Source organism: Boleophthalmus pectinirostris, unplaced genomic scaffold (genome assembly GCF_026225935.1).
Source record: "Boleophthalmus pectinirostris isolate CB_2022bp ecotype Guang Dong unplaced genomic scaffold, ASM2622593v1 HiC_scaffold_19, whole genome shotgun sequence".
NCBI classification, from domain to species: Eukaryota; Metazoa; Chordata; class Actinopteri; order Gobiiformes; family Gobiidae; genus Boleophthalmus; species Boleophthalmus pectinirostris.
The window spans coordinates 18,952,586-18,978,278 of record NW_026571140.1 but is presented as its reverse complement, the minus strand read 5'-3'; the positions used below and the strand labels follow the sequence as shown (position 1 = coordinate 18,978,278).

Here is a 25,693-nt window from a genome sequence, read left to right as displayed (position 1 = left end):
GAGAAGAATGGCTTTTGCTCGTAATTGCTTCTAATTGTTCCCTTTCATAATGAAACGTTCAGTGTGAGTAGTGCCGCCTTTGTAAGACAACCTTAGCATCTTCTAGCTTTGATGTTAAACTACTTGATTATGCATGGCAGAGTCTCCAATATCAGGGATCTCCCCTCTCCTTTTCTGGTTGCCCCTGGCAGCCCACACTCTGCCACTGGCACCACTGTCATTGTCAATAGCATGACAACACAGTGTCTAATGCAGCAGAGATGAAAGAAGACTGGCAGAGGGGACCGGATAATTATTCAGGCGCACAGCTAAGAGCAGCTGGGGACATGACATGTCAACAAATTTTTTCATGATTCATACTTTTTGTCATGTGCTCAGTCACCTGTGCTATAAGTTTCACTAAAGGTTTGATAAAAATACACTAATAATTAACTGTATATGAAAATGTTCCAAAGGGATTGATTAATATAGTGTCACTGTTTTATACACAAACTAACTTGACTGCCAAACACATTCATGCCTTGCACTCACATGTATTGCACCCCAACCCTAAACGCAGACGTATTTTTCCTCTGTTGTAGGAGATGGTAAGAAACAGCTGAAATATCTGACAGCTAAAACAGCACCTGTGTCCTCAGTTCAACTATGATTCATCATTTTGTGGCTAATGGTGACGAAGCAAAGCATGTTTAAAAAAAAAAAAAAAAAAATCATAACAACATAAAGTAGTACTCCCTGACAAAAAGCACTTGTGACATATTGGGATGGGCGAGCATGCTTTGATCTACTGTATGCACTGAAATAATGCAACCATGTGACCTCAAACAATAAAGCTGTACAACGTGTCAGAGTCGCTCAATAGCAAAAAGATTCTTATTCAACAGTTTCTTGAATGCAAATGGCCATGAATCCACACGATCGATGACTATTGTTGGGTTGTACTGTGAGCATGCTCCTGTCCTTGATACAAAGAAGCAGTATACTACTGTCTTCTGGGTACATTCTAATTTCAGATGATAGAGGAAAACAGAATATCTTCCCATTGTGTTAATTGTGTTTTATGGTCTTTGTGGCATTACATGAATACCTCCATGTGTTATCTAAATGTACAGTTTTGTAGTTATATGGATGAGAAAAAAGTAGTATGTTTTCTGTTCATTTCAAATCAAATCAAATCAAACTTTATTTATAAAGCGCTTTTCATACAAAATGCAACACAAAGTGCTTTACAGTGATTAAAAACAGTCCCACATTTTCAACCACCCACCCACAAACCAACCCAACCCCCACACCCCCAACCCCACACAATCAAACAACCCAAACACACACACTCACATACACACAAACATGCACACACACTCACACACACTCACACACACGCTAACATGCTAAAATACATAACCGGACATAATAAAATGTGAGGCTGAATACAGGCGAACCAGCTGAGAAAGCATCATCTGTTTCATCATCATTTGTCATTTTTTAAATGAACTTACACTTAAATATGTTTTGCATAAACAGCCCAGAGAATAACTGAGCTCTGGCAAATATCGAGTAAACAGTGTTTATTGTGTAAAAATACCTAGAAATATAGGCACTTTCTCTTATTTATAGTAAATGTCTGGGTGGATAATGACTTAAGGTTAACAGTGAATGCAATTACTAAATAAGCATTTTTACACTGTTACATAAGCCTTACAAGCATGCACTTTCCCATTCACCTAAGCCTACTCAGATGCAAAGCACTAAGTTAATTGTATGTAGTCACACCCCCTTTTCCCACTCAGAGATGATACTTCTAGGGCTGTAGAACATGTAGTAGTTTTGCACTTGTCATAATTTAGTTAAGATGTGCATAAGATCATGAACCATGATGAAAAAACAGTTTTATTTGCCATGACTGCAAAGATTTTTTGTTTTGTTTTTAGCACATACTGTAGACTTTATTGTTTTATTGATATGTATGTGCTGCACAGAACAGGAGAAGAGCCTGGGACAGCACTGAGAGATCCCCCAGGTGTGCTGTTTATAAAAGGGTAGACCAATAGTTGCATCATTATTAGATCTGGTTGGGATCTGGTTTGAGTTCTGTAGGTGACCTCTGGGGGTATCAAGGTCACTGTTGGGATTATAACTAGAATCAGCTGTTTGGGTTGCAAGTAGGGCAGTGTAATTTGCCCACTGTAAGGACTTTCCGAGTTGGACAAGAGAGAAGACACAGAGGTCATCCATTGTTTGGGTTTGAGTGGGGTGGCTTTTGTCAGCGGAAAAACAAATAGAACAAAGTAGAAGTACGGTCTGTCTGGGCTTCTCTATTTTGTTGAATACCATCAAAGCTAGATGGAGGCATGGAAAGAAAAAAAACTGAGAGAAAGTCTTATCTATGGGCCTGCAGACAACAGTTCCATTTTCAGAGCTAGAGAACAGTGTGAACAGTGCCGGAGGGAAGTGTGGCGCCAGGGGGGGTCAGCAGTTCATTTCATAATCCCATGGCTGCAAGTCACTCTGAGACGCATGACAATGAAAAAAGACGGAGGAAACAGGTCAGGCTATTTAACACCTGTCATTTCAGCATTCTGCGCTGGGAGCCTGCTGCAACGCCTGTTAGCAAAGCATATTCACACTGGCTCACGATATACCCAAGACACACTTCACATACTTTTTTCCATTTTAAATGCCACACAATTTATAATGATAGTGACATCTGTGGAAAGATCCTTCAGCCCCAGAAAACGTCAGATCTCCATTTCTTGCGTCACTGCTTTGTGGAGTAATTTGTAACAACCAAAAATAGCTTTGGACTACATTTAGTCAATGACATCTGCGATGACCCAAATGGAGGCAATATTAAGTGGGCTGAGAGGAGCTGAATGTGTGGTGGAACACTTAAAAGGACATGCGATTCAAATGTATATTTAGTTTCAGTGCTATAAAGAAAAAGTAGGCCAAGACAACAGGAAGTTGTTGTTGACACAAATTAAATCGATTCCTGGTGTGTTGAAATTGAAAATACTTGTTTAAATGTTTAATGTCATTCTGGTGAATTAAGCAATCCTGCAGCAGGTGGTAGATGAAAAAAAATCTAAATGGTAATACATGAATGAAAATAGAACAGCGAAAAATTTATTTTTACAATAATCTATAATCCTAAAAGTATGCACTTTTCTGCATCATTTCCAGTAAGTTTATGTGAATATTGATACTTCTGTTAGCCGTGTTCAGGGTGTAATACAGATGAAACCATATTTGAAATAGGCTCTGGAAGTATAGAAACATATACAAAGCATTATAGTTTATTTTATCTAATTTAGCCTTTATTTAACTAGGTAAAGTGTCAGAGAACAATGAGACACTAGCATATATATGTATTGTGTTGCATTTGATAAATAAACGCTTAGAGTTTTGATGGAAAAAAATCTCCGTAAAAAGTTTGTTAGTTAGTCGATAATGTTTTTAAAATGGCACAGATGGAGGTATTTGGCAAGAATATGTTGAACAAGTCTGTGTAGTTGGTTTAACAATAGAGAAATAACTACATAGCACACTGTATTACTATAACAAAATGTTACACATTCTGCAATACGGCCATGTACTTTTCTCAATAAATCTGACTTCACGTATTCAATCCCACTTAAAACTCGCAAAAGAAGTTAATATCCAGAACTGCTCATTTCTCAGTTAATATTGTTCCAGCTGATTGCTTTAGAAGTTCAAAGTGTTGGTTCAGGGAAAAAAGACTAAAGATAAACCTTTCCTTTGACATTTTGCGCTATCATAAAACTGTGTCTAGGGAGTATAAAATTAGGAAGACGTGTTAAAGATTCTGGTTTAAACCTTTCTCTTGCACTTTCACTTGACACACACACAAGGCAGTCTGACCTTTACACACAACATGGCGTTAATGTAAATCTTGTGCTGCTTCAACTAATTGAGGCCCGCGGCCAAAAGATCACAAGTGTTGCTTTGACGTTTCCGTGTGTGTGGAGACCTGTGTGAGAGAATTTGTCAAACATGCTCTCGTCTCTCCTGACCAGATGAAGCCCCATATGCACTCCAGGACAGGGTTGACACTGTTACTTCACGCACTGACTAATTGCATAGACATTACATTGGCAGGTAGGGGACTGGGGAAAACCAAATGTTGCAGGAGTGCTAGCAGGGGTAGATGTTCTCAAACTCACTCTGACAGCTCCTGCCTGACTGACAGATTGATAAAGGTTGACTGCTGCCGATCCGCGCTGCAGGTAGTGGGGACTTTGCTCCAAACTCAGCCAGGCTCAAGGAATGGAGAAAGTGGTTTCCGAAGTAGAGAATATTTGCAAGAATATGAAATTGGATTTAAATCTCCCCAATAACGGTTGGTGGTCAGGCAATTAGATGTACACAGAGCAAAACAGAGCCCTGTGCTGCTGTTTCCTCGCTGTGGCCAGCCAAAACAACATACATATGTATGAAGCAACACTTAAGGTTTTTAGAACTGTTTTTCTCACTTTCTATACAGTTCCCATGTTTGAAGTTATTACTTCTGAGGCACCCTGCACGAAAACAAAACATGGTGCATAATCCTTTATGGCACATAGACCGCTCAAGAGACTGGTGAATTGTCCTGGTATCGGAAACCAAAAAATAACCAAGGAATTATTTAATAAAATTGTATTATTTTGTTATCTGTTTTAGGACAACACAGGTTAACCCTCTCCAGGCAGGCGTTGCAGATTTGCAACAGCTAAATTCCAATTACCTACTTACTCCACATCCATATTTTATGAGCTTTTTTTACTCAGGAGCCTTTTCTCCCATGCATGCTGATAAACATGGACGATGCAGACTGTGCAAGAATGGTTACACACAAACGACCTGCCAGAAGTGCAAAATACTTTTTTTGTTTACAAAGAATAAAAAAGGATTGTATATTACTACCCCATATTATAATTTTATCCAAATATCATATTTTTCCTGATACTAAAAATTAATTTGAGCCTGACAGGGTTAAAAAAAAGAGTTAGGTTGTATCATGTGCCATATGTTGTCCGACATTGGCATTCATACAAACATACTCATTCAAATAAAGCATATAGATATTTAATGATAGGAATGATGTTTCTTGCCATTGACTCAAACTACTAACCTTCGGATTAGTGGGCTAAAATTCTAGTCATGACGCACTGTTGCCTGTAAAATCCTGCACATATATTGAGAGAGTTTATAACAAAGAGAAATGCAATATCTACACAAACACATTATGTGTGCCATCTATTTGTACTCGGGCGCTGTTGAAATTAGATCTGCTCTGAGACGACATATTGCACAGCCAACTGTCACACACAAAACATTTTTGAAAAACATTTGACAATAGTTAAAAAAAACAAAAAACAAACCAAAACAAAAAACAAGTGAACAAAACACAACCACAACCTCATGCTCATGAGACGTTTACATTAACACAATGTCCATTCAAAGTCAGCGTGTCCTGGGCCTATAATGCAAACTTATTGACATGCAGGAGAGAAAGGCACCCTGACACTCCAGCCAACCATGAAGATTCATGAACTCAATGCTATTATCTATACATCACTGTGTGTAGGGCCCTTTTCCCACAAACTGACAATATCACAGGACATCAGTTTAGAATCATAGTTATTTTTAGAGTGGAAAATAAAACTAATTCTTTGAAACACTTTGAATCAGTTTAACACCCAAGGCTAACATTTCTTATACAAGGCTTCACAATAATATCTTAATGTCCCAAAAATGGCTACAAATTGAGTCTGAAAGAGTAGTGCCCACAATATTGATCATCCTTAACAATTCAATTTTATTCTTGTGGTGACAGCTTTTAGTAAGTGCTCAGACTGCACTTTGGACAAGAAACACCCTTTTGGCCAAATTACCCTGATGACAGCTTTTATGTAAACTTCTGTGACAGCCCATAGTTGCACTTTTCCGCCATTGCTCAACTTTATTGGCTTCGGTTCCTTTATCTCCTATCGCTGTATTTAGTGTTGATGATTTCCAATGAGTGAAAAAATAGGCCAATGGATTCTCTTAATTCACTGCGCACACATTCTGCCCCTGTCATTTAATTGATAAATGCATCCTCACTCTTCCCCCATTCACTCGCTACCTACAAAGCTATCCATTTATTGCCACTTCCATTAAACGGAGCAGAACGGTGAGTTTTGGAGCTCAGTGCCGGTATCTGGGGCCTAATGAATTGCATAGACTGCAGTGATTGCAAGAACATGTACCATTTGAATGGGAGGGCACTCAGTAGCACATCCTGAGTGAGAGGAATGGATCACATGGACACATTGTCTATATGTGCCCTATTTGTTGTACATACTATATCAACTAAATAATTCACTTTTGTTTACTGGCTGCTTGTCTCCATCTCCTTTGCGGACAATATAGAGATTGCATTTATAGTTTTAAATGGAATAGGAAAAGTATAATACAGAATAAATCAAATTTTGGAGAGTATTGCTACAGTAAACAGTAAATATTTTGTTATAACCATATAATAGAACCTGTGTCTACATCTTCCACTACATCTTGGGATGTAGTGCAATCAAGAATTCAACTTTCAGAGAATGTTTTGGATTTTTCATAATTAGCTGTGACAAACAGGCTGTTTTTATCGACATGTTAGCAGATACATATAGGAGTATTCAGTTGTAGTGTGGGCCTAAAGCACCCTACCAGCAGCTCTGAGGCATGTCATTAGAAACACCCAATCAGAACTAGACACAGGGCTGCTGCTCAAGAGGCAGAACTGTGGCCCCAGGCACCAAACACATACTCAGCCCTCCACAAGGTCTACTCAGAACACGGCCGGTTAGCCCTCTACTCCTTTAGAGTCCTTATTTCCTTATTTTTATCGTTACATTTAGGCTGGTCTCCAGTGTTGTAGAAGGAATATTAATCAGGCCAGTGTAAAGCTACAAGGAGCTGCAAGAGGCTCATGTTCGTCCTTCTCTGCTACTGCTACTGCTGCTGCTGCTGCAGTAAAGCTCTGAGGCTTTCTGCATACCACACTTCTGAAGCCCCCCTTGACAGGAGTTAACAGTAGCCTGGAGTTACAAAATTATGAGCAGCATTTCAAGTACCAAAGGCGTTTTAGTGACATGCTGAAGTACCTTGATGGGATGCCAATTTTCAACACTGGTCATCTGAATAAATTGTGACCTATTAAATGAATATTTCATACGCATTTTGATGAGGACTATTAAGGAGTCTGCAAACATTACCAGTTATTTGTTGCCCTCTAAAATATTCAGGTTTTCTTCCTTTTGCTATAGAGGCAGTGAATACTTTTGAAGCTCAATCATTCATTTGGTTGCCTGATATAAATTATTGATTAGATACATAAACTCATACATAATTAAAGAGGCAGAGCTGCAGATGAAAAATCTGCATTTTGTGTTACTCAATCGATTAACTATCAAAATATACATATTGCAGAGATAAAACCTGGCCATATTGAGGTCAAATCAAATAACTATTGGTAAATGGTGGTACATATCTGATACTATGGGTAATATATCCGGTGAAAATTTTTATTCAGTTGCAGCTACATGTACATTATCTTTTCAGTATTTGACAGGTAGATTTAATATGCAATATCCTGACAAACATATTTTTCCATAGAACTGTCACCTTAATACTTAGCTTGTTGTAACTTTTTCTTTTATTCTCATAAGACAATGGAAGTCACCCACAGATAATCTTCAAAACTGCAGACTTAAAAATTTAAGGTCAAAAGTAGCATTAAAAAAACATCCTGTTGATGTTTTATGAGCCTCTGTTATGCATCCATAATTCAGTCCTCCCCTTAGTGCATTTTTGGAAAAGCTTTTGCAATCTGAACACATTGTATTCACACTGAACACTGAACGGCCATAGGTGTATTCTGACCAACAATAATGATTCACATAAGTAGGATGGCACTGAACCAAAGATGAAGACAAAGCAAACATTAGATCAAATCCTATCTTCTTTGTTTTTGAGGAGGTTCCAAACCACAAAGCAGAACAATAATAAGAAATGTATATCAGTAGGACATATTTAGAGCAGTACGTTGGGGTTTTGTTTTTTAGGTCAAATTTAGCTCTGTCCTGTGTTGTCCGGTGCCACTGGGAGGAACTGTCGCCAATGTTCAAAGGGGCATGGACTCAGCTCATGCTGTTCCCCTTGTCCTTCTCTCTCTCCCTCACTCTCTCTCTGTCTCTCGTTCTTTCACTTTTTATCCCCCTCTCTTAGCCCTTGAACTCCCTTGAGACTGGAGACACTAACTCCGAGGTCTAGTGTCAAGGGGGCTGCAAGATAGAGGCCACAAATGAATGCTAGCTGTGCTGAGAAAGAGAGAAATACATGCTACAAAGGTTACAAAAAGGTTGAGATGAGCAAGCTAAGACAGTGAAGGAGCCAGATGTGGGGTGCTTCATCATCTCCAGTGACAAGTGCACATAGGGGGAAGCAGAGTACATGTCCACTTACAATGTGCAAGCCTATACAGCAGGCTGCCAGCCAGCGGTCACCTCACAGACGTCTGGCCAAAGACTATATATTAACCTACAGCAGCTGGCGAGGGTCCAGGCCCCAAGGCTGCACTTTTAATTGTGCAGAGGTAAAAGTGTAAGTGTGTATAGGGGGAGGGGGTTACTACAATTACATTAACATTCTGATCATTACCAGGGCAGTCACGCTTGACAAGTTCACTGCTCCAGAGACACAACAAGGCTATGATGACAGAACATCTGGGCCTGCTTAAGTCCAATGGTCTTTAGAGAGGAATAGTGCCTAGTTAACAGACCTCAAGTGTATTCTCAACATGAAACGACACATTCTTTAGGTAAAAGAATATTATTTTACATTTTGGAGCCCTAAATTGCTCAATCCTGACGATGCAGCGGTATTCGCCCACATCTACACGACAGAGCAAAACTCATTTTCCTGTCTCCTGCTGTTCTGGAGTCCACAGATGAAAACATTCAGTGGCATTGTCCTGAGCACTGCGCAATCATGGAGGATTTATGCTTCCAGCTTGTATCAAATTAATTGTGCATGGTGTGGGGAGGGTCGAGAGAGAAATGGATTTAAGTGTGTCATACACAATTGTGTGAAGCAAAAGTATATTGCTTTTTTTAGATTGTGTGCAGCTTTTCCAGTATAAACTACAGAATTCCATACTATATACAGATACTGTGTTTGTGTTTTACATTTCCTAACCTTGTATTTCCCTGTTTTACACATTATATAATCATATTATTAGATTTGCTTTTTCACTTGTGGTTGGCTGAAGTCATTTCATGTATTCCCATGAGGAACAAGGTTATGTTTCATTATTTCCCTGAATTATTGATAAATCTCATGACAGCCACATGACAAAGTATCACAAACAGCATTGATCAGGATACTCATTAAGACTCACTGCTGTGTAATTAGAGTAAATGGGATGGGCCCATCTCCATATGACTGGGAAAATTGAGTGGTTGACAGTAAACTCTGTAAATCCATTTGGGTTCTTCCGACAGAGAAGGAGAATAGAACTGACAATAGCTTGAGGGGTTTGAGCTCCATGGAGTGAATACCAGAGTGGAGGAGAGGAAAAATAAATAAAGAATGTGTCACCTAGTGGGAGGAGGAGGGACTAGGGCTGGATCTGTCAGAACTCTGCTGCTGTCTGCAGATTAGATCTGGGGCTATTTAAAGAGGGAGAACATGCCAAAGCCTCCATGCCAGTGTCCACATAAAGGAACCACACAGGGTGACATCATCAGTGGCTATCACCTTGAGACAAAAAGGCATAAATGATGTGAGGGGTGCACTGCTCCAACCTGATCAAGCTTCACTCTCACTGAGCCAAGGTCACATCCCACTGAATTTGCTGGATGAAGTCACAGCAACAGACAGAATGGTAATGCACATTTTAATAGTTATTGTTGGCTTATAAATAAGACCATATAAGCCCAAGGTTAGATCCACTGGCTGCTATTAGAATAATTACAGTTTTCCATCAGGATCAAAGTGGCATGAGCCTTTTCTGACAGTCAGACAGATTTGAGTCAGGTGAATGTTTCTGCTGTGTGGGTCTGGCATGGTGCTGTGTTTGTGAAGAAAATAAGAGCTAGTGATTGATGTATGGGGGCTCGAGTGGGTGTTTGCCAAGCTGCCAGAAGATATAGAATGTGTACATGTGTGTGTTCCAAGGCTGGCAGGGTGTGCATACTTGGGTGTTCATGTCATGAGGATGTGCAGACAAGTGTGAGCGATGCCTTCTGCCTCAGATTGATTAGATAGAGGGCTGCTAGCAAACTGGCAAGGCGGCGCCTTTTCTAAATGTTTGGTCTCTTTATACACTCAAATTAAAACAGTGCTAGACCAACTGTATTAGCCTCCTAAACATGAGCCAGAGGTTACAGAGCTATGCATGCCAGCTAGACGACTAGGCCTCATTTAGCCTTTGATACATACCTTTGTTTCCTTCGCTCGCTCGCTCCAGTGTCCATCTCTCCCCTACTAAGGCCTGCAGCAGCGAAGTCCCCTCTCCAGACTGTACACACTGACTCATTCGCAGTTAACCACTCCTTTTTGCTGTCATCAGTTAAAGTTTCCTTGTCACAAATAAAAAGAAAAGCTACAATGAAAGCTGTCAAAACAGTAGCCATATAAGGACTCTCACGCCAGCACTGCATTTACCCATGGCTACGGCTTCTATGGATTATTAATAAGGCAAGTGCTTCAAATCTTTCCAGGAAGCGCGCAGAATGGAGTGTGAAAAGGAAGAAGCTTGCATCAAAAAGGTGCCTGACAAACAGCAGTTATTGCATCATGTCGACAGAGCAGCCGTAGCTCATTTGCAGCCAGCCGAGTAGCAGAAAGGGTCACCAGGGAAGAGGCAAGAGAGACCTCAGCGGCAACCAAACTCACTTTAGCGTTCCACACAGATGGCTGGCTAAGCACCCACAGCACATCTCTATACCTGCTAATTGCATCGGCTGCATCACTTCAAACTTTTTCTACTGCCATCTTTACAGAAAAGACAAATGTGCTTTATATGGGGCATTGCGTCTCCATTCTTCATTTTGTCCAATTTGTGTCAACAGTGCAGCACAATAGGGCCAGTATTTATGAATTGGTAATGTACAGCACAGGAGCAAGACTTGAATTGTGAGCAGGGAAGGATGGAGAAATTGCTTCCCCTGTCCTTCACCTTAATGCATACAGCTTATTTGTCAGAAGTGACTGAAAAAACAGGTAGACATGCACTTATAGTAGTATAAGATATAGGGGCAGGATGATGGATAGTTGGTAGTTTAAAAAATAATATATAGAGAGATCCAGATTGAAACTATGAAGGCTTAGCTATTGTAAAGCATGCAAATCTGTTTGTCGAGTACATATGATCTCTGATCATTTCTTTTCATATTTGTATTATTCGAGTGGCATGGAATGTTGTGTGCATTTATCAGTGGCTACTATAAACCACATACAGTAATATACTGATTAAATGGAGTTAATTAAGTGTAAAAATGTGGATTGTGCATAAATAATTCTCCATATAAATAGGCTTCTTCTTTTAAGTTTGTTTACCAGCTCTACTGGCAGGAAGTTCTCAGAAGAGTGAGGTAGCACCTCTACAACCACCACTGTCTCTCTGCCAACTCAATGCACTATAATTATCTGAGCACACACTCACCCACACCCACAGCCTGGAAAATGCAAATCAACTCAATTGTTTACAAAGGAAAATAAGCATGGGGGCATATATGTATTTTCTGTATGCAAAGCTGCCAGTGATATATTTTTGAGTCAATTTTTCAATATGCAATTAAAAGAGCTGAACCGCCCATGCAGTGGAAAAATACAGAAAGCCTTGCCAGCACATCTGTGTTTTGATGACTAAATTAACAGTCAATGGTAAGCTATTTTTAAACGATTTATTGTATGCATTTACCATTGAATAGAAGCTAAATTAATAATTTAGGAATCTTTATATACATTTATTTTTTATCATTTCTGTTTGAGTCCATCATCATCATTGAATTATGTTCAGTAATATACGACTACTAACCTGGCTCACACAAGATTGTTGTGTGTAGCAAACTGAACTTGAGCGTTATCAAAACAAAATTTTACATTGTTTTACAATGAAGACAAGCCCAAACCCTTTTCTTAACCTTGACCGTTACAGTTTGGTGCCTAATCTTAACCAGACACAGGACCAGACACAAACAATTGGACCAACCTACAGAGCGTTTGTGCCAGTTCAACCTTAAAGGACTTCACTTTACAGGTTTGTGGTTGTTGTCTATGCAGTCTGTGGGCAGATGGACAGCAGCACTATAAATAACAGATAGTGTGATTGTGAAAGTGATGAGAACAGGTATGCGTGGCAGCCAGATGGTGCCTTGTGGGGAATGCCTCCTGGTGATTTTGTTTGCAAATAGGTCTCTGTGAAGTCAGCCGGGCTTCTTTCCCTCTGAGTTGCTTGTTGTTAAAGGCGGGAGAGCTTTAGGTAGTGCCATATCTGATAAAGGTGTTGTGGACTCAAAGATGTCCCACTGCTCACTGGGGAGAGAGTGAACGTGACGCACCCTGACAGGCTTTGTCACTCTCCGAGGCGGTCGCCCTGGAGATTGTCACCGATAGACATGGCGGAGAGTCCGGGAAGCAATGACAAATTGTTTTGAGAGAGAAGTTGGAGATCAAGTCAATATCCGTGGCCTACTTGGGAAAGGTGGGGAGGTAACGTGGGTGTGCCATCACTCAAGATTGTTTATTTCACTTCCCATTCCTCAAGCGTAGGTGTCTTGACCTCAGCAAGGGAAAAAGAGCAAAATGTGCTGTTTTCGATGAGGAATATTCATGACCATAGTGATTTATTATTGATGTCTTTCTTACATGAGTCTGATGATGCATGCATTGTTCATTATGAAGAGCAGTAGAATTGAGGGGGGCTCCAGTTACTGTCAACTAGCTCATTCTGTGTTTTACATGCAGGTAGTGTTTACTTAGGTTTATTTGTTTAGTTCTCTGTTTTTGTTTTAGTTTTGTTTGTTTTTAAGAATGTGGTATTGTGAGAAAAAAATTACTATCATGTAATGTGGCAACAGGCAAACTATTGTTCAAGTATTAGAAGATTCAGATTGAGTTCTTATTTGAGTATAGAGCGATGAATTTAAAACAAAATGACAAATTGTTGTTGTAATCATAAAATCTTATTCTTTTATGTGTTTAAGATAGAACACATGGATTTCATGATTCAGGCATGTTTAATTATAGGTTCACTTATAGGTCTAATTTTTTTTATTTTTTGTTTTGCTCATACAAGTAAAGTAAATAATTCCATTGTAACTTTATACAATATGTGTGAATCAGGTTTAAATATAGAGCTACATTTCGTGACACCGGCATTGTAATTATAATCCCTACTTGTGTCTCTGCAAGATGTAACATTTTCTCCTAATGCTGCCTACACATGGCTCAACACAGGCTTAAAGACAGCAACAGTCCCTGATCTGTGAAACCAAGTGCAAAAATGTGAACACAGAACAGAGGCCAAAAGAGTCCACTGTGGGCTCACGGGCTCCACAGAACAACTACAAATATAGAGCACATGGTTAGAGGAGTAAAAACAATGTTTAATTCAATCAGGAAAACTGCAGGACCAGAAAGGCTTTATTGACTATATAGAATTTCTCAAGATTAGGGTCAAATAGAAGTAAATGTTTACTCCACCAGTGTAGTCCACCAAGTAGTCTATTTCTGAAAGTGATGAAACAGTGGACAGTAGTGATGCTCAGACTCACTACTGTGTGAGCTAATTTTAAACCACAAACACCCCCAGACAGTGACTCACAGTTACACACAGGTATGAGACTCCTGTTCTGTAAGAAATATACATATTACTACTTAATATATACAGAACCCAGGTGTATGTTAAATAAGTAAATAATTGTCCAAATCTAAATTTAAGCCTCAATCTTATTACTATTTCACCCTCAAACCAATCATGTCTATGGTTTGGTTGTACTCATTAAATGTTTTGATGATAACCATATGAAAGAATATGCCAGCTACAAAGAAGAAGTGAAACAACTCCACAGCAGATCACCTGATACTGTGTGGGTAATGATATACGAGATTGAAAAATAAAATATTACAGCACACTCCCAAAAAGACTCTAAGTATCAAGTATGATGTGGCACAATATCATCTGACATAATGATACATTATTTTACGGTAACAAATCAAAGGTACAATGATTAAACCATGAACAAAAATCGAATGACAATAGGAGCCTTGGCAGATATGCTTCCTTTGACCTATCTGTTCTTTCTGTTTTTAATTATAGTAATGTTCAGAAGTTATACAGTAATGGCACACTCCTGGAAATTTAAATGCTTAGAATAACCATAGCACATTTAATGGCAGCTGACAGGGGCTGTTTTATTAGTGCTGCAGCAAAATTACTTGGGAACAAAACTGTTAAATACTGCATTTTACATTCTGCTTAAAAGTTTTTCTTAACAGTTTGTGATTTCCTTCTTCAACAATGCAATTGCCAGCTGACAAGCAGCACAGTGCATGACAAAACAGACATCATTCAGTCTCTGTTGGCCTCCACAGAAACTGGCAGTTCAGATTGTCATATTGAAAAAATCACTGCACATTGACCTTGTTCAGAGGTTAGTTTCTCACGTGCATAAATGCACAATGTGACAAACCCTACACCCTTTTTTTTGGCTGGCCTCCAGAGGAACAAGCTACATTGATAATCAGCATTAAAATAGGTCAGCATGGTTGCTTTTTACATGTGGCCAGCATCATTTGACAGTCCTTGTGTCTAATCCGGGGACTATCTCTGGGAAACAGACTGCAGATCCTTGTAGCGTGCCACTACCATCTTTTTCTGGTCATTAGTACTAGGCCTTAGCACAGGCGCAGGCAATGAAGGAGAACCTCAATAAATGATCAGTGTGTGCTGTCATAGCTGCGTATGCTGCATCTGCTGTTGTACAAAGTCTCCATTTTGTTTCTTTGGTTGGACAAACCACCAGACTTTTAGATTTAGCAGGTTTTGTAGAGGTAGTTCGGATATTTTAAGTTTAAGATTCAAACTGTTCAATGTTTACTTCATTTATAAAATGTATCATATTTTATTTTAATAAATAACACATTTATTCTACTATTATAATTTATTTCATTGTTATATTTACTGCTAATGAAGTCGCAGTGCTTACAGCTTCTCTCATGACAGCATAATTATGCCAACTGCTTCCAGCATACACTTCAAAGGGCACTTCATCCCCTCAGCCCCTCAACACTACATTATAGAAAGTCTGACCAACCAGGATAGCCTGACATAAATCATGTCTAAAGCATGGCCAGCCTAGATCCTCTCCAATCCGCAGGACTTGAGCACATTACACTTTACATGTGAATACTTAGTGTTACTGCTGCAGAAACATGAGTCACAGAGTGCAAGGACATGATGTGTATGCTTGGGGAAGAATCATACAGTTAATATGGGTATCATGTCAAATAAATATATAGTGGAATCTCATATAGGCCTGGGTTTTGGATTAGATTTTTAAATGGTAAATGAATTCACTCATACTAGATTAAAAGGGCATATGACTTTGTTCGCCATAGCCGTGACATTTTCTTTATTACAACTACAGCAGATGGTACTAGCCTTGCATTCTGAAAACCAAAAAAATAAAAAATAAAACAATTGAGAGGTGCTAAAAAGGGGATGGTGAAATTCAATTGGTGAAACTACAACAAAAACTGTGCATGCAACATGATTATGTGAAGTAATATGTCTTTTTTTTTTTTTTTTTATTACATAAAATTTGTTCCACCTGTCACTATGTAAAACTAAACTACTTGGATTTGCATTGTTACCTTTACCCTCCAGTAATATGTATGACCGATTGAGCTTAGTTGTTAGTGTGGGACCTCCTGATCGAAAGAAAGCGAAGTGAAGGAATGTTAGTAAGAAAATGCTTTCAGTGTAACATTTTCTGAAAGCTGCAGGAGCTAGCAACATTTAAACAATATTTGCTAATGTTTTCTTTTGGTGCCAGCATGCAAGGCCATTCAGATAATTGCTGAGACCTCCTATCTGACATCGAGCGCTTCCAGGCCCAAAAGAGCTGCACTGGAGCATGCAGTAACTCTGTGGCATGTTGAGAGAAAGAAATAACATTTAAAAAGTGCTTTATTGGCTGTGGTGAATACATGTGAAAACGTTTCAGATTACATCATTAAAAGCCTACTCTGTGCCTGAAGCTGGGTGCTGCATAATTAACAAACAAGTGCAGCAAAATATTCTCAGTCTCATATGAAAATTAATCCAGGAAGAAGCGGGTGGCAACACAACAGATGGAGAGGGGCCACTTGAACATAGTGTAATGATGCAATGCATGGCGCATTCACACATATGCGTTTTAAATAAGTTTGTAGAGCTAGAATTGAATGGATCATATTTTAGTTTTTAATCTCTTTACTCTTCTAATAATGTGAAACTAATTTGACACACACAGCATGTTTGTGGACTGTCCTGTGTTTTATGCAACTCTGCGAGCACACATCTTTGCTGGAATTTACAGTTACTTTTTGGTCAGTTTTTTCATTGCAAAGCAGTCTATGAATGTTCTTTATTAATTATTAACTCATAACATATTTAGATCACCATGTTACCTTTTATTATTTTGAAAATACTATATTCACTGAAAATAACATTAAAATGTTAAACTAGTTTTTTGCATCATTCCTCTTTCAAAGTACCATTTCAACACAATCAGTGTGCATTCTCCCATGAAACTACTGCATTTTGCAGCAAGTTCATTTGTTTGTATTGTATGATTTTGATCCTGCTTTGGTATATTTATGAAAAATGGCTGTGCTGGAGCAGAGGTTACATGGGCTTGGGGGCTGAGCCGCATTGTACAGCATCGTACTGCTAACCATAAGGAGGGTTTGAATAGTGATTATGAGAGGTCACAAGATTACTCAAGCATTAGTGACATATAGAACTACTTCAAGTATGTTTTTGATGAGAGAACTGATTCACTTATTGTGCCATCTGCTGGCAACAAGGTACACACAGAATAATATTTTAGTTTACAAAACATAGTAACAACAGCTGATTAAGAATTCCACCAATGTCTTTCAATAAACAAACAAACTATTCACAGTCACAAACTGAAATTATGTACAGTCAGAATGATACAGGACAATGAAGCAATTTCCCAAACATCAGTGTCCAGCTTTTGAAGGGACTCAGATGAATTTTCCCATTATGGACAATAAGACAATTATTATCTTTGCTTTATTTTTGTCTGACAGTGAATCTTGCTGCCAAAGCAGATGAGCGCCAGGCCTCACTCTGACCCCCACTAACCCAAGCTAAACAACTCCGACAGGTGCAGAGTACAATTCTAAGCTGTCGTTGCCTGATGCTGCAGCCAAAATATGCCTTGAAGTACATCTGAGAGTTCAAAACAACTCAACCCTGTTCAGGTGCACAGCTGTAGATGACATGTGGCTCAATGTCTCAATCCCTCTCATCCAAAAGGCCTGTTACATTAGTTCGTATCATACTTTGCTACAAGTCAAATGGGGGCGGAAATCTGGACCAGTGTGTCCCTGTAGACAGCTGCTTAGGCCTGTAACTGTGTGCTGCCATTAAGTCAAACAGGTGTTTTAATTATTCTGGCTAAGACTCCTCTGCACAGGGCTATTAAGTGTTGGCACAGTAAACATGAGGAGGAATTGCATAGGGAACTAGCGCTGGACTAATTCTGTTTACGCATGCAGTGTTTGATAAATCCTGCACTCATGACTTCTTTTGCTCATTGCCCAAAGGGAACTACTATATGGTACAGCCAGAAAGACTGCTGTTGTCTGTACTTTTAATGCATGACTGCGGATGTGTCTGCCTGCTTTATAGTCTCATGATTACTTGTAGTGTTACATTTTCTATTCTTCACCCAGCATGAATTTAAAATACTTATTCTGACAGATTCCTGCATTTTTGTAGTGCTATAGCAATATGCTTAACTTCATGACACAATGTGGTGGAAACAGCAGAGCCCAGTGCTCAGTGTTGGTGCAGTGAACATGTGCTGCATTGTGACCTAGAAAGAGACAGGGACACTTATCAGGCTAAATTAGCCTACATACTCCACTGCAGGCAGGGTCAGGCTAACCAGCAGCACAGGCTGCCACACAGCACTGCTAAGGAAGAAAGCATAAGCATGTTATGACTCACTGGAGTCAGGGCAGTCGGATTAGCTTTGTTTTTTTCTTCTGTTAAATAAACTCAATCTTGTGCCATGTACAACAAATCACAACACAGTCGACAGAACTGGCATTTATTAATCAAATACTAGACCAATGACAAAGTGTAACATTATTTATCAGAGAAAAATAGACGAACTGTAAAAGAATTGTGACATGAAAATGGATGTTGCTCTTGAAAAAGATGTAAGTTAAAGGGGTTATACTCTTCTTGTTCTTTTTTTTCTTAACATTTGGCGCAGCATGCTCTAAGTCTGAGGTGTTACGGTAGTAACAGGTTAAAAGTGAAAAGTGTTCTGAAGTGTTAATATTGATTGCAATGAAATATGTTAAAAGGTTAAAGTAGCTTTATGTAGAATTTTAAGTAAGAGACACTTTGGCTCCATCTTCTGGTTATTTGTATATACTGTAGAAGTGCAATGTAAGGTATCTAGTAGGGCGGAGCCCTTTACAATTAATAAATGGAAACAAAGTCTCTTTTAATTAATAGTCCAAAAACTATGTGTGACATGTGCAAAAAATCTTCGCAGGAAAGAGGAAAAATCTGACAATTGTGATGTAAAAAATTGAAAGATACCAAAAAACTTGAGGCTGGAACTGGAAAATACAAGAGCAAATAGTGACTATGTGATGTCATCACAGTCACTCAATGAATGCCCAACAGCAAATGTCTGGACACTTGTAAAGGCTTCTCTCTCCTCACTCATCTTCCCTTAGAGCAGCACAAGACTCTTTGATGAGGCATGACTCATCCTCTGACCACAGCAGCTCTTCACTGGATACTTAAGACACATCTAACCTGCAACACCTGTCCACTCAGGCCTGAGGAGAAACAAACACTATTGATAAACATGCAGGTGCACCAAAAAGAATACACTGCAGCTTTGCTTTTCAGTTGCATTATTATGCAACAGATTTTTTTTTTCAATTAATCTACATCTATATCTATTATGTATGTTATTTATTTATTGCATTTTTAAGTGTGTTCAGGTGGAAAAGAAATACACAGATAATGCATATGACTTACTCTATCCTGTCTTTGTTGTTGCAGGTGGTGGGCCAAATTGACAAACTAACGTCGGACTTTGACTTTGACCTGGAGCCAGATGACTGGACAGTGGCCACGGCCAGCAGCACCTCCAGCAGTGAGCGTGGTCTGGGCGAGGCCTTCAGGCTGGACTTCCTCAATGCAGATGTGCTGTCGGACAGCTGGGAGTTCTGCAGCTACCTGGAGGCAGCAGGAGTGACCTCTCGCCGAGCTGCCAGTCTCAGTGGAGAGCAAACGGGAGACGCACAATCAGAGCTGTGCCGCGGGACCATCCCCACACAGACCACACCTCCACCCCCATCCACTGCCTCAGTCTATTCCCAGATGAACGGAGGGCTGCCAATCCCCAATGGGCCCCGGATCATCACTCCAGACTCATCCAGCGAGGAGGCCAGCAGCTCCACACACAGCCACAAGACGTCACGCACATCGGGCACGAGAGAGAGAGTCCGCTTCAGCGACAAGATCCTGTACCATGCATTGTGCTGTGACGATGACGATGAGGCAGAGGAGGAAGAGCAGGAGGACTTACAGGAGGACAAGAGCGGCTGTACCACTCCGGACAGCGACAGTGAGCCCAGTGTCCTCACCGTGCCTGTCACCCCCAAACGTTCTTCCTCAGAGCACTCCCTTCTTCATAACTGTCTAGAACCTTCCTATGTATCCCCGGTCAAGGGGCTAACGGGTCCTCACACACTCCCCAGGAAAGGCCTGCAGAATCCCAGCTGCCGCAAAAAACTCTTACGAAACAGCAGCACACAGACTGTCTCTGACAAGAGCACCCAAACTGTACTGCCCTATATTCCAGCCAAACAGAAAGCAAAGGACCACTGAGAGAGCAAGAACTTATAAATCATAAATTTCATTATGAGGACTGTGCATTATTATTTAATATTAAATACATAGCTCATAGATTAATACACAAATAAATTAATTACTAAATAAATAAATGATATATGGTAAATCACTTGCTGATTAAATTCATTCCAATTCTCAGGGAATACACAGTGAATGCTTGGGTCATTATATACCTTATATATTTTATTACTTGTTTGAACCAAAGGTTGGTTCTTTTGTTACTTTGGATTTATTCAAAAGAATGGATTTCTTTTATAAACCATTTTAAGCGGAACAAGGATTACAAAAAAAGCAATTATTTTATGATAAAATTGGCATTGCTTAAAAGAAGAACAAAGAGATTCTCCCTTGCCATCTCAAACGAACAAGTCAAAAAAGAGCAAACGCTTGATCCCATAATGTGAATACAAAACGGAGCACGCTGTTCTCTGATTCTCCATAAATGTTGTGTTTCATGTGCGTGTTATTTCAAATGTCAGGGGGATTATTGCTTTCTGAGGGGAAATGTGTCGAGTTGCACACGTCAGGCGCATTCCTCTCTTTGATGTCAACAAACTTTGAGCACAGAGGCGGAAACAAACACACAATCTACTTGCTTGTGTATTATAAATAATCTGAGTTTTAGCCACTCCTGATCTGTTACAAAAGTCTAGACTGGTGAGTTCTGCAGTTAGTGACATTTTGGCTTTTTTTCTGTACCTGGCGATGATGTTAAAAGAAAAAAGAGTGGATATAAATAGCAGCCCACAAAGTGCTAAGAGTTTTGTGCTTCTATTCAATTTCTCAGTAGGGGAATTGAAGTCAGCTGAGTAGTGTTTTATTCACAGGGGCTAACGCCAATAGCCATTCCTGATCAATATGTTAGAGGGAGGTTGCAGTGAGAGGTCTCTCTGCTGAGCATGCATACTACTCTCCTGGGATCAGTGAACAAAAACTCACAGTCAGACCTATTTACTTAGACAGCGCCGAGCAAAAATTAGAAATGTGGCTCAAAAGAAATGACATTTAGAAAAAAAAGTGTGGGTCCCAGAGAGAGAGCTGATGGTGGTGCCACAGAATGTCCGCGTTCAAAGATTTCTTTTACCAAGCAATAATCCACCCTGGGGATCGGCTTTGTGATGCCTTGTCCGCCAACTCCCTTTAGCTTTTCTGAATGCTGGCCTCTGTTTTCTAGTTTGAAAAGATAAAGAAATCTAAATGCTAGTGGTTGAAGAGTGCACGACTTACTGACTCCTATGAGGTTAACCTTTATGTGTCTGGTTGTATAATATGAACCGGACACTGGCCAGGGGAAACACAAGAACACATATCATTTTGTGTGTGTGAGGGTGGGGTTTGGGGCTTGCCTGGTTTTTAGTACTGCACAATTTGATTATTATTTTCATGTTCTAGCAGGAAAATTGCCAAATATAGTTATTAGTTTAATAGAATGCTGATTAAATAATTACAGCATACACAGAACAGGTCTGTTTATTTTCTTTAAAAATATAATACACATACACCGCCTACTGAACCAATTTGTTCTGTTAAGGAAGTATTTTTTCCCAGGTACTGAGCTGATCTATACCAGTAGATTTTACATTGCATTCGATATTGATCTAAAATGGTTTAAAAGAAATGGTGTGATTAAGTTTATAGGTTGAGAAACAAATCATAGTGGTATTTCACTGTGTTAAACAGTGAATTGCTATTTACATTTTTTTTTTTGGTTTGTTTGTATTTTGGGGGAGATATGGCTATGTGACATTTTATAACCCTATGGCCCTCATTTACAAAACGTTTGATCATGTGCTAAGCAGCTAAACATACTAAAAGTGGAGCAAAAGTATAACTCAATTTCTTACACTAAAGAAGACACAGGGCAGTTTTGCTCCTGTGAAAGGATCAGTATGCAAAATGGAACCATTTTTGCCAACCTCTGAGGTGGAGGAAAAGCAAATGAAGTTGGTTGACGGGTGCTGCCAGATTTATTACAACTATTAAAGGAAACTGTGTGATTAAACATTGGAGAGACAGGTGTAAACTTGGTGTTCAAAATTTTCACTACTCCCCATCAGATGGTCCTTAATCCTAGGGCTGTCGTGGTTAAGAAATTTCTTCTGTAGTACGGTATAGCGGCTCAACAGCGGTATATGCGGTGATATCGCACCCCCTCCTCCACTCCATATCCCCCGGAGTTACAATATTTCTAGTGGCTCTGAAAACTCTCTCTGATGATGGGCTTGTTGTGCAGATGCACATGTACCTTGGTTGTCGCGCGGATATAGTGTGAACTTAAGAGAGAGAGCCCTGAGCACGTGGAGCAGGTGTCTGCAAAGCGCAATCAGGCGATGGCCGCACTTAACTCCATGTGTGTGGAGCTCTGCCACAGTCCTTTCGCCTGCAGACACCCGACGGTCTACGCAGGTGTACGTTTGTCCTGGGTTAGCCCTGGGTTAGTCCTGGGTTAGTCCTGGGTGATCCCCGGCATGGGCGGTAACAGGTGGAATCTTAATGGGTCCGAGCAGGTGCGGGTCTCTAAAAATTGACCCGTGCAGAATTCTGGGTCAGGTTACATTGGTCACGTGCAGTGATCGCTGTATCCCAACATGCACCGTGGTGGGCCTCTTAGTACCACAGTGATTAATTTTTGCTGTTATTGCGACAGCCCTACTTAATCCAAAAGCTATGTGAAACTATTCTGAAGTAGGGACGAGCCTAAATTTACGCAACACTGCAACAATTTAATAGACAACAGGAGCAGAGGGATGCAAACCTTTGCACTCTCTTTTACATATCAATTTTGAGACAGGAATAACACATGCACTTCCCAATGGTAAATCACATGCAGTATGCCCACAAACTGCACAAGATATTTTTCAGTTTATACACAGTTTAGAATTGATAACTGATGTCCTAAACGTGTCACATGATTTTTCATATAATCCTACTATCCAAGGATGATGGTGTGGATAGGAAAAGCTGGAATTCACAACAAAATAGGATTACTCAATGCAACTCATGCATGAAACAATATACAATTTTGAGTAAGGCAAGGGAAGTTTATTTGATTTTTTTTTTACCAGTAGATGGCAGATGGCTGACCCCTGTTTCTCCCACCACCTTCTTTTGTCAGGCCAATGTTAGTAGTTACAGCATAGAACACATCTAGAGATGGTGTGTGAGAATACAGGGCAGGGTCAGCCAATTTAATTACAGATGGTAGCTTTAAGTAAATGAACCATGACAAACAAGTGATGTGCACATAGGAATTTTAATTTAAGTTAAATGTACTGGACATATTTTGTAATAAATCTGGTCACAGAAGTTAGCATCTGGGTAATAAAAGGACTAAGGATTTCAGGTTTTTCCAACTTTTCCTATTGTCCCCCAGTTAATCTCTAACTCAAACTCTTAAACCATTATCAAATTATAGAAGACACCGGTACTCGCGGTGGTGCACAATACTTTTGATGTAAAACCATAGGAGGTCTCCGGCACTCTAGAGAAAAAGCTCATCTACACAAGCACATCTATTACAATCCACAAGTTTGTTTTTGTTTAAGCCTTCACTTCTAATAGTTATTGCACAGAACACTCCTTAGGGGAATAACAGTGGAGCTGTTTAGGCAACAGTAAGCCCCAGGAGCCCAATATAAACACATTGAGCACTATTACTCTGGTAGAATAATAAAAGCCTTTAGCTAAATGTTGGTGTGCTGCACATACAGAATCTAATATCTCCAAATGATGTTGAGAAATGTCACTCTGTCTTTATTTATTGATTTATTTATTTATATTTTGCGCGGTTAATCTCAAAACTCCAAAGACAGAAAAATAGGCACTTGAGTCAGATCAGTGCTTCGGTCCCCACAGCACCGATTGCCATTTCCCCACTAGATTAGGGCACAACAGGTCATCTCTTTCATTATCATAAGCAAACAAAGCCATGCTGCGCCATCGGCATTCCATCAAAACACAACAAAGCTCTTATTGTTAATCCTATACAACTGTGAGACATTGCAGTGTACGTCAAGCACTTTTTTCTCTCAATATTTTCTGCGTCATATCTGCAATGAAATCACCTCTTCAGACGGCGAGCTGTTTGGCACTGGAGTGGAATACATTATCATTGGGGGCAGATTTGAGATATTTGGACAAAACATTAGCCACGTCTCTTTTGCCAACAGGCTCATTATTCATCTCTAATAGGGCAGATCATTGTCCTCCATTCTCCATAGGACAAGGATGGGAGGCATCCAAAGGTTATGAAAACCAAAGCATACCAACACCAAATAAGCAGCCTACCATGAACACCATTATAATACCACAGAGCACTCAGCAGCTGTTTGTAAGGCTGTGTGTGTGTCACAGCATTAATTATGGAGAGAAATGCCATCCACACAATTCACATGAAAGTAGTTAAGAGATTAACTATCTTGTGGTTTGAGGATGATTGCAAAAATAGTATGTGTTGTGATATCAGTTTTATACATTTTAAAATATGTGCTTCTAACAATGTTCAGTGCACTGGCTGCTAGTCAGTCTTTCAGGATGAATATTGATAATAATCGTACTGTTATGTCAACTGGTCTGAGCTTTGACAACTGACCAGCAAATGGACAACATATCCAGAGCCACACAGAAAAGTTATTGGTATTTTACAACACACTTTAATACACATTACTTGAGACAGGTTAAAAGGTTCACATCAATTGCAAACTTAGTGTCATTGCAATTATATTCAAATTAAATGAATAAACTCATCCCTCCATATGCCCCTAAAAAAGATAGATAAGAGGAGATCATGGGCCATGCCATTTGAGTTTGACATAAGCAGTGGGTTTGCCTGAGTCTCCAGCCCTAATCAATCCTGTAATCACAGCCAGCAGGGCGCACAGCACTGAGTGACAGCAGGAAAAAAATAAATAAATAAAAAGGTGATTATGACACCTAAAGACTCATGGCCCAGCCCTTTGCTCTCCCACCTTTTAGATATAATTACTACACTTGACTTGCCCTCCCCCTGGCCTGTATCGGAGCATGCCGGAAACAGATGACAGATCTGTCTTTTCTCTGTTGACTGGAAGGCTCCATGAACCAGAGAGCTCAATTCAGTCACACTGATTACTATGGATTGGCTAACGGCCAGGGCTACCTAGGCCTGATTTATTTCATCTCTGTGCCATTCATATCATGCCACCACTGGAACAAACTCTTTTGACTTGATGATCTTCATGTTCTTTTAGACTCCTCACGCTGGTCTCACCCTCTGTGTCGTCATAAACCACTTATTTCTAGCCAATACTTTCACAGTCATGATCACTACATTTAGATTAAACATATATCCAACACTTTCTCACAATTACCATTATACCGAAATTGTGCAAAATTCTGTTGTGTATAGTACAGCCAATGCGGCTATATGCAGGCAATGCAAATAACTGTTTACTAGAGCCCGACCAATATATCGGCTAGCCAATATTATCGGCCGAT

At 39.7% G+C, this 25,693-nt stretch overlaps 1 protein-coding gene across 1 annotated transcript in view; it reads left to right on the top strand.

Annotated features, from left to right (window-relative positions):
* insyn1 (inhibitory synaptic factor 1) overlaps positions 1-20,194 on the top strand; it is a 30,549-nt gene extending 10,355 nt beyond the window's left edge. The window contains exon 3 of the mRNA XM_020941314.2: positions 19,364-20,194. Coding sequence (XP_020796973.1) covers positions 19,364-20,194 — 831 coding nt within the window. The remainder of the gene's footprint in view (positions 1-19,363) is intronic.
* Positions 20,195-25,693: the final 5,499 nt, after the last annotated feature.